This window comes from Pan paniscus, chromosome 8, assembly GCF_029289425.2.
Source record: "Pan paniscus chromosome 8, NHGRI_mPanPan1-v2.0_pri, whole genome shotgun sequence".
In the NCBI taxonomy this organism is placed as follows: domain Eukaryota; kingdom Metazoa; phylum Chordata; class Mammalia; order Primates; family Hominidae; genus Pan; species Pan paniscus.
In genome coordinates, this window is record NC_073257.2 from 33,578,264 (window position 1) to 33,591,981 (window position 13,718).

The 13,718-nt window shown below is 37.9% G+C and overlaps 1 protein-coding gene across 5 annotated transcripts in view; it reads right to left on the reverse strand.

The window, feature by feature from the left end:
- The window catches only part of NEBL (nebulette), a 395,768-nt gene that overhangs the window by 113,755 nt on the left and 268,295 nt on the right, over window positions 1–13,718 (reverse strand). The window contains exons 1-2 of one of the 5 annotated variants that reach the window (XM_003806692.5): window positions 3,832–4,189; window positions 3,665–3,736 (exon numbers count right to left, since the gene is read on the reverse strand). The exons of the other annotated variants lie outside the window; for them this stretch is intronic. Of the exons in view, the coding sequence (XP_003806740.3) occupies window positions 3,665–3,736; window positions 3,832–3,912 (153 nt within the window). The 5' untranslated portion in view covers window positions 3,913–4,189. Of the gene's footprint in view, window positions 1–3,664; window positions 3,737–3,831; window positions 4,190–13,718 lie in introns of those variants that run through there. 5 annotated transcript variants of the gene reach the window in all.

Here is a 13,718-nt window from a genome sequence, read left to right on the forward strand (position 1 = left end):
ATCTACAAGAAACATACAAAAGATTCCCTTTGGCCCAATCTTTTTTATGACTCCCCATCAGAAGACTACTAGATCCATGATTCTGAATGCTCAATAGAGAGGATAGGTTTAACTTATTCAAGGGATTGATTAGATATTGTTAGATTAGACTAACAGGACTAAATATGAGAGAGAGAATATCTGTGAAAATATATCTGAGAAAATAATAGTATTATGTGATTAACAGAAAGCAGAAACTAGGTGGGGGGAGAAACAGAAAGAAAGAAAAATGCCTTATACTGATGCCCAAAGTGAAGCCACTTGACCTGAAAAACGGACATTTCTCTCTATGGAGAATTCTAAGCAGTGCAGGCTTCCTAGGGCTGAACTCTAGGCCAATCTTGCTTAACACTTCTATATAGAAGTGTCTACAGGTCTGCTGACTCCAAGCTGTCTCAGTAAGGGAAACGGCAAACTGAGATGAACTTCAGAAGTTCTCAAAGGGCCGGGCAAGAGGGCAGAAAACTACAGATTAGATCTAGCCCTAGTGTGGTTAAAATAATTCAAACTATTATTTAAAGATGATGGGTCCTAAGCTATCAGCTACAGGTCAGAAATTAGGAATGAAATGGCTCTGATGGTCTACAGATTTTCAAGCTGATCTAACAGCTTTCTGCAGCTCCCAAGTCTAAGAAACTCTTCATAGCATCATAAAGGGTGCTAGAAGCTAAGCCAAACATCATTCTGCTCTACATGTGATCTAGACCGTCCACATCTGTACCACTCTGCACAGTTCTGATTATTACATATTGTTTATTAAGGACATATGAAAGCTGGAAGAAGTCCAAAGAGTGACAATTAGGCTGCACCATGAAGAGAAGTCCATGAAACCATCCCTCTCATCTACAGAAACGAAGCAGGGCCAGCCCGGTGGCTTACACCTGTAATCCCAGCACTCTGGGAGAACGATGCAGGAGAATCACTTGAAGCCAAGAGTTTGAGACCAGCCTGGGCAACATAGTGAGACTCCATCTCTACGAAAAAGAAAATGAAAATTAGCCAGGCATGGTAGCACACACCTGTAGTCCTAGCTACTTGGAAGGCTAAGGCTGGACAATCACCTGAGCCCAGGAAATTGAGACTGCAGTGAGCTGCAGTCACATGACAGAACTCCAGCCTGGGCAACAGAGTGAGACCCTGTCCAAAAAAAAGAAAAAAAGAAGAAGGAAGGAATGAAAAAAAGAAAGAAAGAAAAGAAGAGAAAAAGGAAAAAAAATCTAAAAATTTAATAAGTATCTTAGCAAGTATAGAATTCTATTTGGAAGCAAAATGTGAATGTGTATACAGATATAAATTAAGCCAGAATAGGCCGGGCATGGTGGCTCATGCCTGTAATCCCAGCACTTTGGGAGGCCGAGGCAGGCAGATCACGAGGTCAGGAGATCGAGTCCATCCTGACTAACACGGTGAAACCCCGTCTCTACTAAAAAAAAAAAAAATACAAAAAAATTAGCCGGGCTTAGTGGCAGGCACCTGTGGTCCCGGCTACTCGGGAGGCTGAGGCAGGAGAATGGCGTGAACCCAGGAGGCGGAGCTTGCAGTGAGCCGAGATCGTGCCACTGCCCTCCAGCCTGGGCGATAGAGCGAGACTCTGTCTAAAAAAAAAAAAAAAAAAAAAAAAATTAAGCCAGAATAATCATGTCCTAAATTTAAGTAGTACACTCTACCATGCAACAAAAATCTGTAATAAACAGAAAGTATGCCTATCTGTTTAATTTTACCTACATGGGTGTGAAATGTATGGCTTTAGCTTTTGCAAAATGATAAAGGCCACCATCACTCACAACATGTTGGTTTTAAAGTCACTGATAAACAATCTTACCCAAAACAACTCCAACCAAATCACCTACTAACTACAGTTACCACTTTAGTCCTGATGGTTTATGTAACACAAGTTAGCTCAGCTATAATTGCACTTCAGTAAAAATATATCAAAGCTGGAAGAGGTTAGGAACTCAGGGTTTTAGTTGGTAGCATTACTACTAATAATAGTAACATAATAATAATAAGGCGAAGAACAACATTTCATGGAAACCTACAGTGAGAGATAACTTGGCAGTGTAAAGAGGGAGGCCTTTGTTTTCAAATATTACTGCCTCTGCTTAACTGTGTGACCCAGGCAAGGTACTGAACCTCTCTGTGCCTCTATCTCCTCACTTCAAAAATGAGAAGAAGCCTAGCGCCTACCTCGCAAGCTGCAATCCCTGGCACACAGCAGTCACTAAATCTTAACTGTTGCCAATAGTGTTATTGTTGTTGTTGTTGTCATTGTCACTTATTATTACTGCAATTTACAGAGAACTTTCACATACAATAGCAAATGACTATTAAGTAACAGCACAAAGAAATACTTAATTTAAAGGGTAATTACATCACATGTCAAGTATATGGGAAAGGGTATGATTTCCACCACCATCCTTTGTGCTTGCCTTCTGGTTTGTCAGAAAGAGCCAGTCATATCTAAATTGTGATTGGATGGATGTAAAAGGAAGTAACAGACAGAGTAGTTAATAACAGCTAACATTCATGGAGTACTCACAATGTTCCAGATAGTTTATTCAGCATTTATATGCATTACCATTATTTAATCTTATTATAAATGTTACAGCTGAGGGATGGAGCCCAGCCAGGTTCCATAACCTTCCCAAGGTTACCGGGGAGTCAACCCAGGCAGGTTGACTCTGGAGGATGTGCCAGACCACTACCCTCCTGCCCAGGACTGACTTCCGTTAGAAAACAAATGTGCAAAACATTCTGATCATTTTGCTTATTATCAACAACAGAAACAACCAGTATTGTGCTCATCTCTCTAAATGAAGACACAGGCACATATTCACTTTACAGGAGTTACCCTTTCTCTGGACCAGCAATCCTCTTAGAACCGCTAATGAGGATCATCTAAATTCTCATCCCTGGTGAGCAACACTTTTCCTTGTACTTCTTGAATTCTAGTTTACATATTTAACATAAAATTATATGTTCAATCATTCAATAATTCTGGGATTCCCTTAAAGTGTAATGTCAACCAATCCCAGTTACTAAAAAATGTCACAACAAAAATGCCCCTTGCACTAATATCCTTGCACTAATATCAGGGTTCTTAGCAAGCAGGTCAGTAATCAACAAATCCTGAATTGTAAATAAATATTATATGCATATATATATATATATATGCATTTTCCTGTTCTGGAAGACAAGTCCATTCATTAGATTGCTCAGAAGGCCCCAAAATGTTAAAAAAAAAAAAAAAAAAAAGACTATTCATTTAGATAGAGGGCCTCCCAAGACAAATTACATCATTTTATTCATTTTTAAATCTTTGGGGGTTCTCAAATGGAATAAATACTGCAATTCAATGCCTTATGATTTCATGCCAGAGTGACAGCAAAACTCATAAGGGACAGGATTCTGGATTAAGAATGAGGAGACTTGCTCTAGCAGAAATTCTCTGTATAGGTGACCTTGGGGAAATCACTTAAAATTTCAGGACTTTGTTCCATGATCTGGAAAGTGACTGTGTTTTAAAAGGTGATTTTGGGGTTTCCCCCACAGCTCTATGCCTCTATAACATAATAATACCACAGGTGCAATGCAAAATAAGACAAAAATTACTCCAGCCACTTACATCGCTAATGAGTTCCGTGCATTTTCTGGCCAATTCCATGCTTAAGTCTTCAATAACAGGCTTATAGAAGACCTATTTGAAAAAAAAGAAAAGAACAGAAAGAACATTTTTCTCATTGTCAATTTAGAGGAACAAACGCTGGTCTGAGTATGTGTTTTCTCACTCACCTGGTCTTCTTCATTTTCTTCTTCCCCTATCTTTTCTTCTTCAGTTTCATCTTTTACATCCTCAAATACAGGGACCCTCATTTTTACCCTTTAAAATAATTATATTTTTAAAATTTACTCATGTGGCATCCTTTTCCATACCACAGTGCCCTTGAGATGCTGACGTCTCTGGTGCTCTGGCAGAAATGCCCTTGCCCAAGCCTCAGCCCTATTTAGCCCACACTTCACTCCTTATCTCAGTGGTGTGTGAGTGAACAGAAAAGGATCCCAGAGGTCTACCAGGCTGGCCTCACAAGTGGAAATAACATATTCTTAAGCAAAATTTGATTTTATGAACTTTTAAAGTCAACATTTTTTCCACTGGTTAAGAAATCCAAAAGAAAAAATTTATTTATCTTTTACTAATTCTATTCATTCATAAAAGAGCATACAAAGGACTTAGAGATTCTGGGAAAACTACTCAGCTCTAACACTCAAGATAGCACAGTCCAAAGCCTGTTATCTCAAAGATTCCTTGTCTCTGTCTAAATAAAGCTTTCACTGGAATGTCAGACTTCCTCCTGACTTGGGGTAGTGAATCTGGATCATTCAAACTCATTTTGTCAACCTAAATTATATGTTTTATCAGACATACCAGTACTTCTCACATCCTAAAAAATACCCACTTTATATTAGCTGATTAGAGGCTACTTATTTATTATGAAAAGCCCTTTGAAACACTTCAAAGAATCTATTCTGAGTTAATTATGACTGTTAGTATTATAGTGGCGAGTATGGTATTGTATTAATTGTAAACATCATTAAACATGAGAAGTTGCAGTTCACATATGTTGATACATAATTTAACAATTCTGGAAACATCGTTTCAAAAATCATCATCATCATCTTTGAATTCTGCAGTTCTACTCATCATGTCAATTTTTACAAAGTCATTGGTGATTTGCATTATTACTCAATGGGCACCCCACATTCAGAAAAGTTTGGAAAAATAAACCATCACAATATTTATAATGTAGTGTATGTCCTTGGTTACGTAAAACCAAGGTTAAAAAAAATTTCTGAAAACAAATATTTTAATGTCAATTCAGGCAATTCCAAGACTCCCTACAACTCACAATTTATTAATCTGGTTATGTAAATCCTAGGGTAAATTAATTTTACCAAGTCATAGCACATTAGCATTGGGCATAAAAAATACCCTACACTGAATAGTAACACTGATGATACAAAATACAAATTTATTAAAAATAATATGTCATTCTAAGTAGCCAAGCATAATTTTTTCTCTTGATATCATATCTAGTTTTCAATGTACTGTAAAAAAAAAAAATGCCTTGGCCTTACCTAAACTGAAAATCCTGACAAGAAAAACATTCTACACAGTCATCACGTATAAATTATTTCTGAAATTGTGTTCCATGAGGCAAAAGTTCCACAAAAGATTCTGGGGGAAGAAAAGCAGGTTTCTTAAACAAATATGTTTGGGAAATCTGTACCCCAATCTCTGTCCCTGCCACTTAGAGATCTACAAGGCATATTGACATACTAGAAGTTCTGAGAAGACCTTCAACCAAAAAACCTGCTTAGGCTTGCTTAACCTCGTGTTCCCCTGAACACAAACCTGTCTATCTCCTCAAATCTAATCCAATTTAATCTAATCTACCTACCTACCTATCTACCTATCTTTTTTTTAATTATACCCACTACCCCAGAAAACTAACACTCCTCTGTGAAATATGACCGACTGCTTAGGGAAACATTGCTCTATTCTCCTAAAATGTTGTGTTCTAGAAGGAGCTGTTGGTCTTGAACTAGTTTTTGATACAGGCTAAATTAATGGTATCACATATCCTGCTCACCAACAAAATACCAAAAAGAAATTGCCTCAAGCATGCTGAACTTGGAAACCACAACTCTAAGATTACAGCCATATCATGCTGGCCCAGTGTAGTGGATTCCACAAGGACATTCCTTGTACATTTTATTTGTTCCATAAAAGGAAAGAATGTGTGCATTCCAATTATTTCCCTCAAGTCCTCTGCTGGCCAGAAGACTATTCTAATATTCTATAGATCTATTACATTATCTTTATTTGGAAATAGGGAGGAGTAATTTCTGTAAACTTGTCTTGCAAATTTCTAGGAGTGTAGGGAGAAAATCTTGCCAAAACTGCCTGAGACACATCTTTTGGCTCATACTTGAGGAGACAGTACTGGTGTTACTCAGGGTGACGCCTATTCCCCAAGGTGAATTACCTTCATCAGGCTTGCAATGCAGTTATTTCTCATTTCCCATCACGTAATATGTTCTTAGGGACTCTTCACTGTGCTGCAAGAAAATAAGCTGTTGAGATTTAATGCACAAACTTTTGAAAACAAAAACCAAACACCACGTGCAATGTGAACACAAATTTTCCATTTGAGATTCTAGAATCAGAATTTCAAGCCAAAGGGATCCTTAAGAAGTCAATACACCTAAAGCCCTCTCTTTCACAGATGACAAAATGAAGGCTATGAAAAATTATGTGTCTCATTTACAAAGCCATTCAATGAAGTACTAGGATCAGAACCTAACTAGAGACCTGTGTTCATTTGTTCAACAAATAAATGTTGTTATGCCAGGCACTGTGCTTGGTGTTAGAGATAGAATGGTGAATAAAATATTCTTCATACTAAGATAGAATTGGAAATAAAATACTCATCACTCAAGACTTGCTGGATGAAGTCTTTAATGGATTGTTTGGCAAGCTAGAGACACCATTACTTTTGATTGAATGCATCTTTTTTCCTTTCACCTATAATATAAAATTCATGCAAAGTTTTCTCTAAAAAAGTGTTAAGCCCTGCACTTCATCACAGCAAAGTTTTCTTGTCAATAGCTCTAAAATATGACATGGAGAATATGAAGAAAGTGTTCCTCATGGACAGCTATCATGTTTCAAAATCCCCTATCGACTTTTCCAAAAACCAAGCTTAATGTATTTTAATAGATATTTTCACCTTGGGTTGCTCCAAAAGGCAAAATCTCTGTAGCTGCTCATAGCTTTTACTTATTGGGCACTTCTTTTATGTTGTTTACTTTTCTACTTTAGTACTCTATGCATGCCTTGATACAGAATTAGACCAAGATACATCACTTATGGCTAAACTCTCAAAGTCCAGGTCTGGCTCTGCCATGTCCTCTAGGGCAAATTATTCAACCCCTCACTACCTCTAATTCTTCATAGTTAAACAGAAAAACTGAGTTGACAGAAGTTAATAAAAAGAAAGCACTGGCTGGGTGCGCAGTGGCACACGCCTGTAATCCCAGCACTTTGGGAGGCTGAGGCAGGCAGATCACAAGGTCAGGAGTTTGAGACCAGCCTGACCAACATGGTCAAACCCCGTCTCTAGTAAAAATAGAAAAATTAGCCGGGCGTGGGCTGGGTGCGGTGGTTCACGCCTGTAATCCTAGCACTTCGGGAGGCCAAGGCAGGTGGATTGCTTGAGGTCAGGAGTTCGAGACCAGCCTGGGCAACATGGTGAAACCCTATCTCTACTAAAATACAAAAAAAAAAAAAAAAAAATTAGCCGGGTGTGATGGCAGTAGATGGGATTACGCCTGTAATCCCAGCTACTAGGGAGGCTGAGACAGGAGAATCGCTTGAACTTGGGAGGCGTAGGTTGCAGTGAGCCGAGATCCTGCCACTGCACTCCAGCCTAGGTGACAGAGTGAGACTCCGTCCCAAAAAAAAAAAAAAAAAGAAAAAAATTAGCCAGGCATGGTGGCACACACCTGTAATCTCAGCTACTCAGGAGGCCGAGGCAGGAGAATCACTTGACCCTGGAGGCGGAGGTTGCAGTGAGCCAAGATCGCGCCACTGCACTCCAGGCTGGGTGACAGAGCGAGACTCCCTCTTAAAAAAAATAAAAAGAAAAAGCACCTTAAAAATAGTGGAGCCCCTCACAAACACAAGCTTTTTTTCAACCACCAATAAAGGTACACAGTGATGTGAAAAACATTTGGCATGAAAAGGTCTTCTCATTCTCTGTGCCATTAATATCCTTTTAAAGTCAAGAAGGGCCTTCTGCAACTAGACAGCTTAAAGATAAGAGCTCACTTGCTTATTTATAATTCAGAAGTCTTCTGATCTTTTGATAGTTTGATGTTTACACGTAAGCAAATGTATTTCCTTAGCAACTGTCAGGTGGGTAATTCAAGTCTCGGAGACACAGCCGTGGCCAAGGGAACGTATCTGTGCCACCATCTTGAGTCATGCAGTGCACAACTGTCTTCACCTTCCTTGAGGTCGCCTATGACAAGACTTTCTTGGTTTTTGACTAATGTTTCACACTTATTTCACTTTTTTCTCCTTTTTTTCATAATGATAGAACATGTACTTTTCCTCAGCATGGTGATACATGATTTAAAAATAAAAATTTATAATAAACAATTAAAACAGATCCAAATTCAGTTCTGAGTGGGGGGGGGGGAAGTACAGAGATAAACTGCTTTTCTTTTATTTTAAAAATGAATTCAACATTTCTTATTATAAAATATTCATTCCAAATGGTTAGGTGAAAGAAGAATTTGTTTGCCTGATTTGTTTCCCTGCCATGATGGTTTTTTCACACTCATTTTTTGTTGCCTGGTTTTTGTTTTGATGACTGTCTTCCGGAAGGTTCCTGCTTCTCAGTTGAATCCCTAGTCATTCCATCTTTGCCTCACCTATTTACTCAGTAACTGGTATCTTCCCAGAACAGAACTTTACTAATGGACGAGGCAAGATAAATCATTTCTTGAAAGAAGAAATGTAAGCACTCTAGGACAATTTGTCTCCTTTATAAAAGAGAAGAGTTTTGCTTAATATTGGTCCAATCAACTTTTACAATTTAGAATTCATGAACATATTTTCTCCTTTTTAATAGCTATTTCATTACTCTTTATTAATCAGAAATCGAAAGAACACAAAGCAACCTAAACATGTGTCACCATGACCAAGTATGCTATTAACATTTAATAAGGTGGCCGGGCGCGGTGGCTCACGCTTGTAATCCCAGCACTTTGGGAGACCGAGACAGGCGGATCATGAGGTCAGGAGATCGAGATCATCCTGGCTAACACTGTGAAACCCCGTCTCTACTAAACAAAATACAAAAAATTAGCTGGGCATGGTGGCGGGCGCCTGTAGTCCCAGCTACTCGGGAGGCTGAGGCAGGAGAATGGCGTGAACCTGGGAGGCAGAGCTTGCAGTGAGCCAAGATCGCACCACTGCACTCCAGCCTGGGCAACAGAGCAAGACTCTGTCTCAAAAAAAAAAATTTAATAAGGTATATTCCATATTTATATTCCCCTTTTCACAGATGTAGATCCCACCCACAAATGAGAGCTACATAGTTAGATGGATGTTGGAGGAAGTGAAAAACAAGAAACTGGAAATAGTATGGGGCACAACAATTTCCAGGTTGGGTGTGGTGGGGAAGCCCAAATTAAAACGATGTACTCTGCTTATAGAGGAGGCAGGAAAGTATTCTCAATGTCTACATTAACATAGCACCCATTGAGCTGAAAGACTTTGGTTTCATTTACAGCTTGAGACATTAGTTCAGTTTTCATAGCAATTAAGCTAATACCATGATCACTCCCGCAATCTTCACCACCAAGAGGAAGAAACCTAAGCTCTTCTTGGTCTGTATGTGGCTTATACCCAGAACCAAAGGGTCAGGCAGGATCAAACAGCTTGACTCCCACAAAGTGTCCCTTTCCTAGAGTTTTATGTGAGATGTGTCAGGAATAATTGTGAAAGACTTTGAAATGGGCACATAGAAAACAAATTACTGAGTGTTCCCTTCAGGACTATACTGCTCTTTCATTATCTTTGAACTACTTCACGATTCCATAAACTGTTGAAAACTGATAAGAATGAGAATGATTCTTATCCATAGAAATGCAAATTATAGTAGCCCCCAGACCTTATCCATAGAGGATGTGTTCCAAGCCCCCCAATAGAAGCCTGAAAGTGCAGATAGTATCAAACTCTATACATATTATGTTTTTCCTATACATACATACCTATGATAAAGTTTAATTTATAAATTAGGATAGTAATGACATGAAAAGACATTTCTCAAAAGAAGATATACAAATGGCTAACATATGAAAAAAATGCTCAATATCCCTAATCATCAGATAAATGCAAACTAAAACCACAATAAGATACGGCCTTACCCTGGTCAGAATGGCTATTACTAAAAAGTCAAAAAACAATAGATATTGGTGTGGATGTGGTGAAAAGGGAACACTTATACACTGCTGGTGGGAATGTAAATGAGTACAACCTCTACGGGAGACAATATGAAGGTTTTTTAAAGAACTAAAAGTAGAGCTACCATAGGATTCAGCAATCCCACTACTGGGTATCTACCCAAAAGAAAAGAAGTCCTTATATCAAAAAGACATCTGCATGTGTTATGTTTCTCACAGCACAATTCACAATGGCAAGGATACGGAACCAGACTCACTGGACATCAACCAATAACTGGATAAAGAAAATGTGGTATGCATACACCACGGAATACAACTCAGCCAGAAAAAGAACAAAATAACGTATTTTGTAGCAACTGGGATGGAGATGGAGGCCATTATTCTAAGTGAAGTAACTCAGGAATGAAAAACCAAATACTGCATGTTGTCTGTCACTCATAAGTGGCAGCTAAGCTATGGGTATGCAAAGGCACATAGAGTACTGTAACGGCCAATGGAGACTCAGAAGGGAGAAGGGTAAGGGATTAAAATCTACGGATTGGGAACAATTACACTACTCAAGTGACAAGTGCACTAAAATCTCAGACATCAACACGATAAAATTCATCCATATAACCAAAAACCACTTGTACCCCCAAAAACCATCGAAATAAAAATAAATTTTAAGATGTCATAGCAAGAGAACAACTAGTAATAAAATAGCATAATTATAACAAAATGCTATAATAAAAGTTATGTGCATGTGTTCTCTTTCTCTCTCAAAGTATCTTCTGCTGTACTGACCTATTTCCAGACCTTAGTAACTGAAACCTCAGAAAGGAAAACCGTAGATAAGGGAGCATTACTGCAGCTGTGTTCTTGGGAAGGCAATTGAGTACTGTCCATGAGACAGACCCTTTTTGCACCTATTTGTAAATGCATTTCAGCATTCCTTACTATGCATTTATATGTGGTTCTTCAGAATCACCTTTGAACCAACTGTAAGGTCTTATGGGTACCCTCATTTATTAATGAGTTAAAAATCTTTGAAACGTGTTTATGTTTTATGAGAGTCATGACTTTACCATTTAAAAAATTCTTTAATGATGCAAGTGATTTGATTATCCTCATTTCTTTAACATTCAGGAAAAATAGAAAGAAAAAAGGCATTACTGGAGAAAGCCCACCTCTCAATTGTGAAATTTAGCTGTAAAAATTTCTAGCATTTATTGATATCAGCTTTTGGTTTTGTTTTATTTTCAGGTGGGATCTCATTTGACTACTGGCAAATGTCACATGTGTGCTTGTACATATGTACATTCACACATGCAACACACACACATGTAACAAGCAGAGTTAACTCATCACAGCCGCAAGTTCTTGCTTGAAAAGCATAAAAGGCTTCAGTAAATGCAATGACTTAATTACTTCTCACATCTGGAAAAACTTGAATATGAGAGTGGATTTATTGAAGAAGCTCTTTGCTTGGCTGTCAACACCGTATCAAGAGCCAGAAAGAGAGCAGGCTTGATCACTCTTGGCAATTCTTTAACCCATTCAGAGATAGATGATCTACCAATTAATTCGTAACATGTCCTGTTTATGTGATTTATGAATTTTATGAAAACACAGCAATGTAAATAGTTTCCTAGTAATTTATGGAGAAAAGCTGTTTGTCATGTTTCTAGGAGGAAAAATATCACACATTAAAATGGGGAAATAATGAAGAAGTTTTTACATTCAAGGAAACAAAGGAAAGGGTTTTGGGGGTTGTAGAGCATATTGCAAACAACCATTAGAACTATAACTTACACAAACACATGCAAAACTAGATGATTTGGCACTTTTTGGAGAAAGTGTAATATAGTGCTCCTAAAAGGGAATAGGAGATTTATATAAGCCCATAGCAAGAAGATTTAGCAGAAACCAAGTGTATTAGCCCATTTTCACATTGCTATAAAAACATACCCGAGACTGGGTAATTTATAAATAAAAGAGGTTTAATTGACTCACAGTTTTGCATGGCTGGGGAGGCCTCAGGAAACATACAATCATGGCAGAAGGGGAAGCAGGCACTTCTTACATGGTGGCAGGCAAGAGAGAGCCAGCAAGAGCAGGGAAAACTGCCTTATAAAACCATCAGATCTCATGAGAACTCACTCACTGTCACAACAGCAGCATGCGGGAAACTGCCCCCATGATCCAAACACCTCCTTCCCTCAACACATGGGGATTACAATTGGAGCTGAGATTTGGGTGGGGACACAGAGCCAAACCATGTCACCAATAAATGACCAGATCTCCCCTAGAAAAGGATACTGAAAATGGAATTAGTCAAAATGATGATAAGGCATCCAAAGAGCATTTGCAAAGACCCAGAGACAAGAGTTGAAAGAACCAAAAGTTCTATGTCACTGGAGCAATACAATAGGACAGAGATGAGGGAAGGAGAGGAGCTGAGGACCCTTCAGCCTCCAGGATGTCAGGGGAGAGCTACATGAAGGAAATGTATAGAAATCACTTATCCTAACACAAAAAGCTGAAGTCAGTTTGAACCATGAACCCTTTGCAGATATAACAATTCCTAGTCAATTAACTGTGGAAGCAGTACTACCACAGCTTCTCTATTCCCTTTATGTGCCTTGAACATAATTTTTCCTTCTTCAGGTTATTGTTTGCCCTTCAGAATACTCTTTGTGTATGTGGACTTTATGAAAATTCTTAGTGAAGAAAGTGTTTCCAGATTTATGAATCTTTAGAAGAAAAATATTTAAGGGAAATTCATTTGTATTATGTAGACCCTGAAATAAAATTTATGTTAAATGTGTTTATAAATTTCACACTTTTACAATGCACCTCTTTTTTCTATTATTTACTAAACAAGTGATGTCAATGTTCCTTCTCAAACCTTAAGCATCAAGTTACTAACACCTATGTTCACTGAGGAATCCTTCTTCCTGAAATCATGATTTCATCCCACTTTAAGCCAGGGAAAACAATACTACTGATGTTCAGAAGTTTGGCACTTTTAAAACACTAATTTATGAGGCTTATTCCAATTATTTCCATGGAGCTTTTCCATGTTTAACTTAAACTATAAGACAATATTAAAATAAAATTATAATTAAAGTAAATATATCATTAAAACAGCTATGAAGTTAATGATGCTTTAAAATAACTGGTATTTTCTGAAGAGTGAGAACTAGTTTAACATATATTGGGGTGATTTCTCTCTGAGGACTGTATCTTCTCTATTATTTGTGTGAGGGTGTGTGTTGGGGGTGTGGGTGTGTCTATGTTCATTCATTTATTCACTCATTTGTTAAACGAATGAATGAAGATGGACATGAATGAATTATAACAAATATAATTCAACAAATTTTACTTGTTAATAAGTTCACAAATGTTTCTTGTGTGCATTCTACGGGCCAGGCCTCATGTTAATCTCTCCAGTCAACGAACAAAACCAACAAAAATCTCTAACTTTCTCTCCTATTTCAATCATACATTCATTTATGAAATATCTATGAGTATCTACTTCATACTATGCGCTACAATAAGACGTTTTATATTTTTTCCTACTAAGTCTTTAAAATCCTGTGTATTTGAACTTCACAGTTACAGCACAACTCAATTCCAACTAGCCACATTTTAAGTGTTCAATG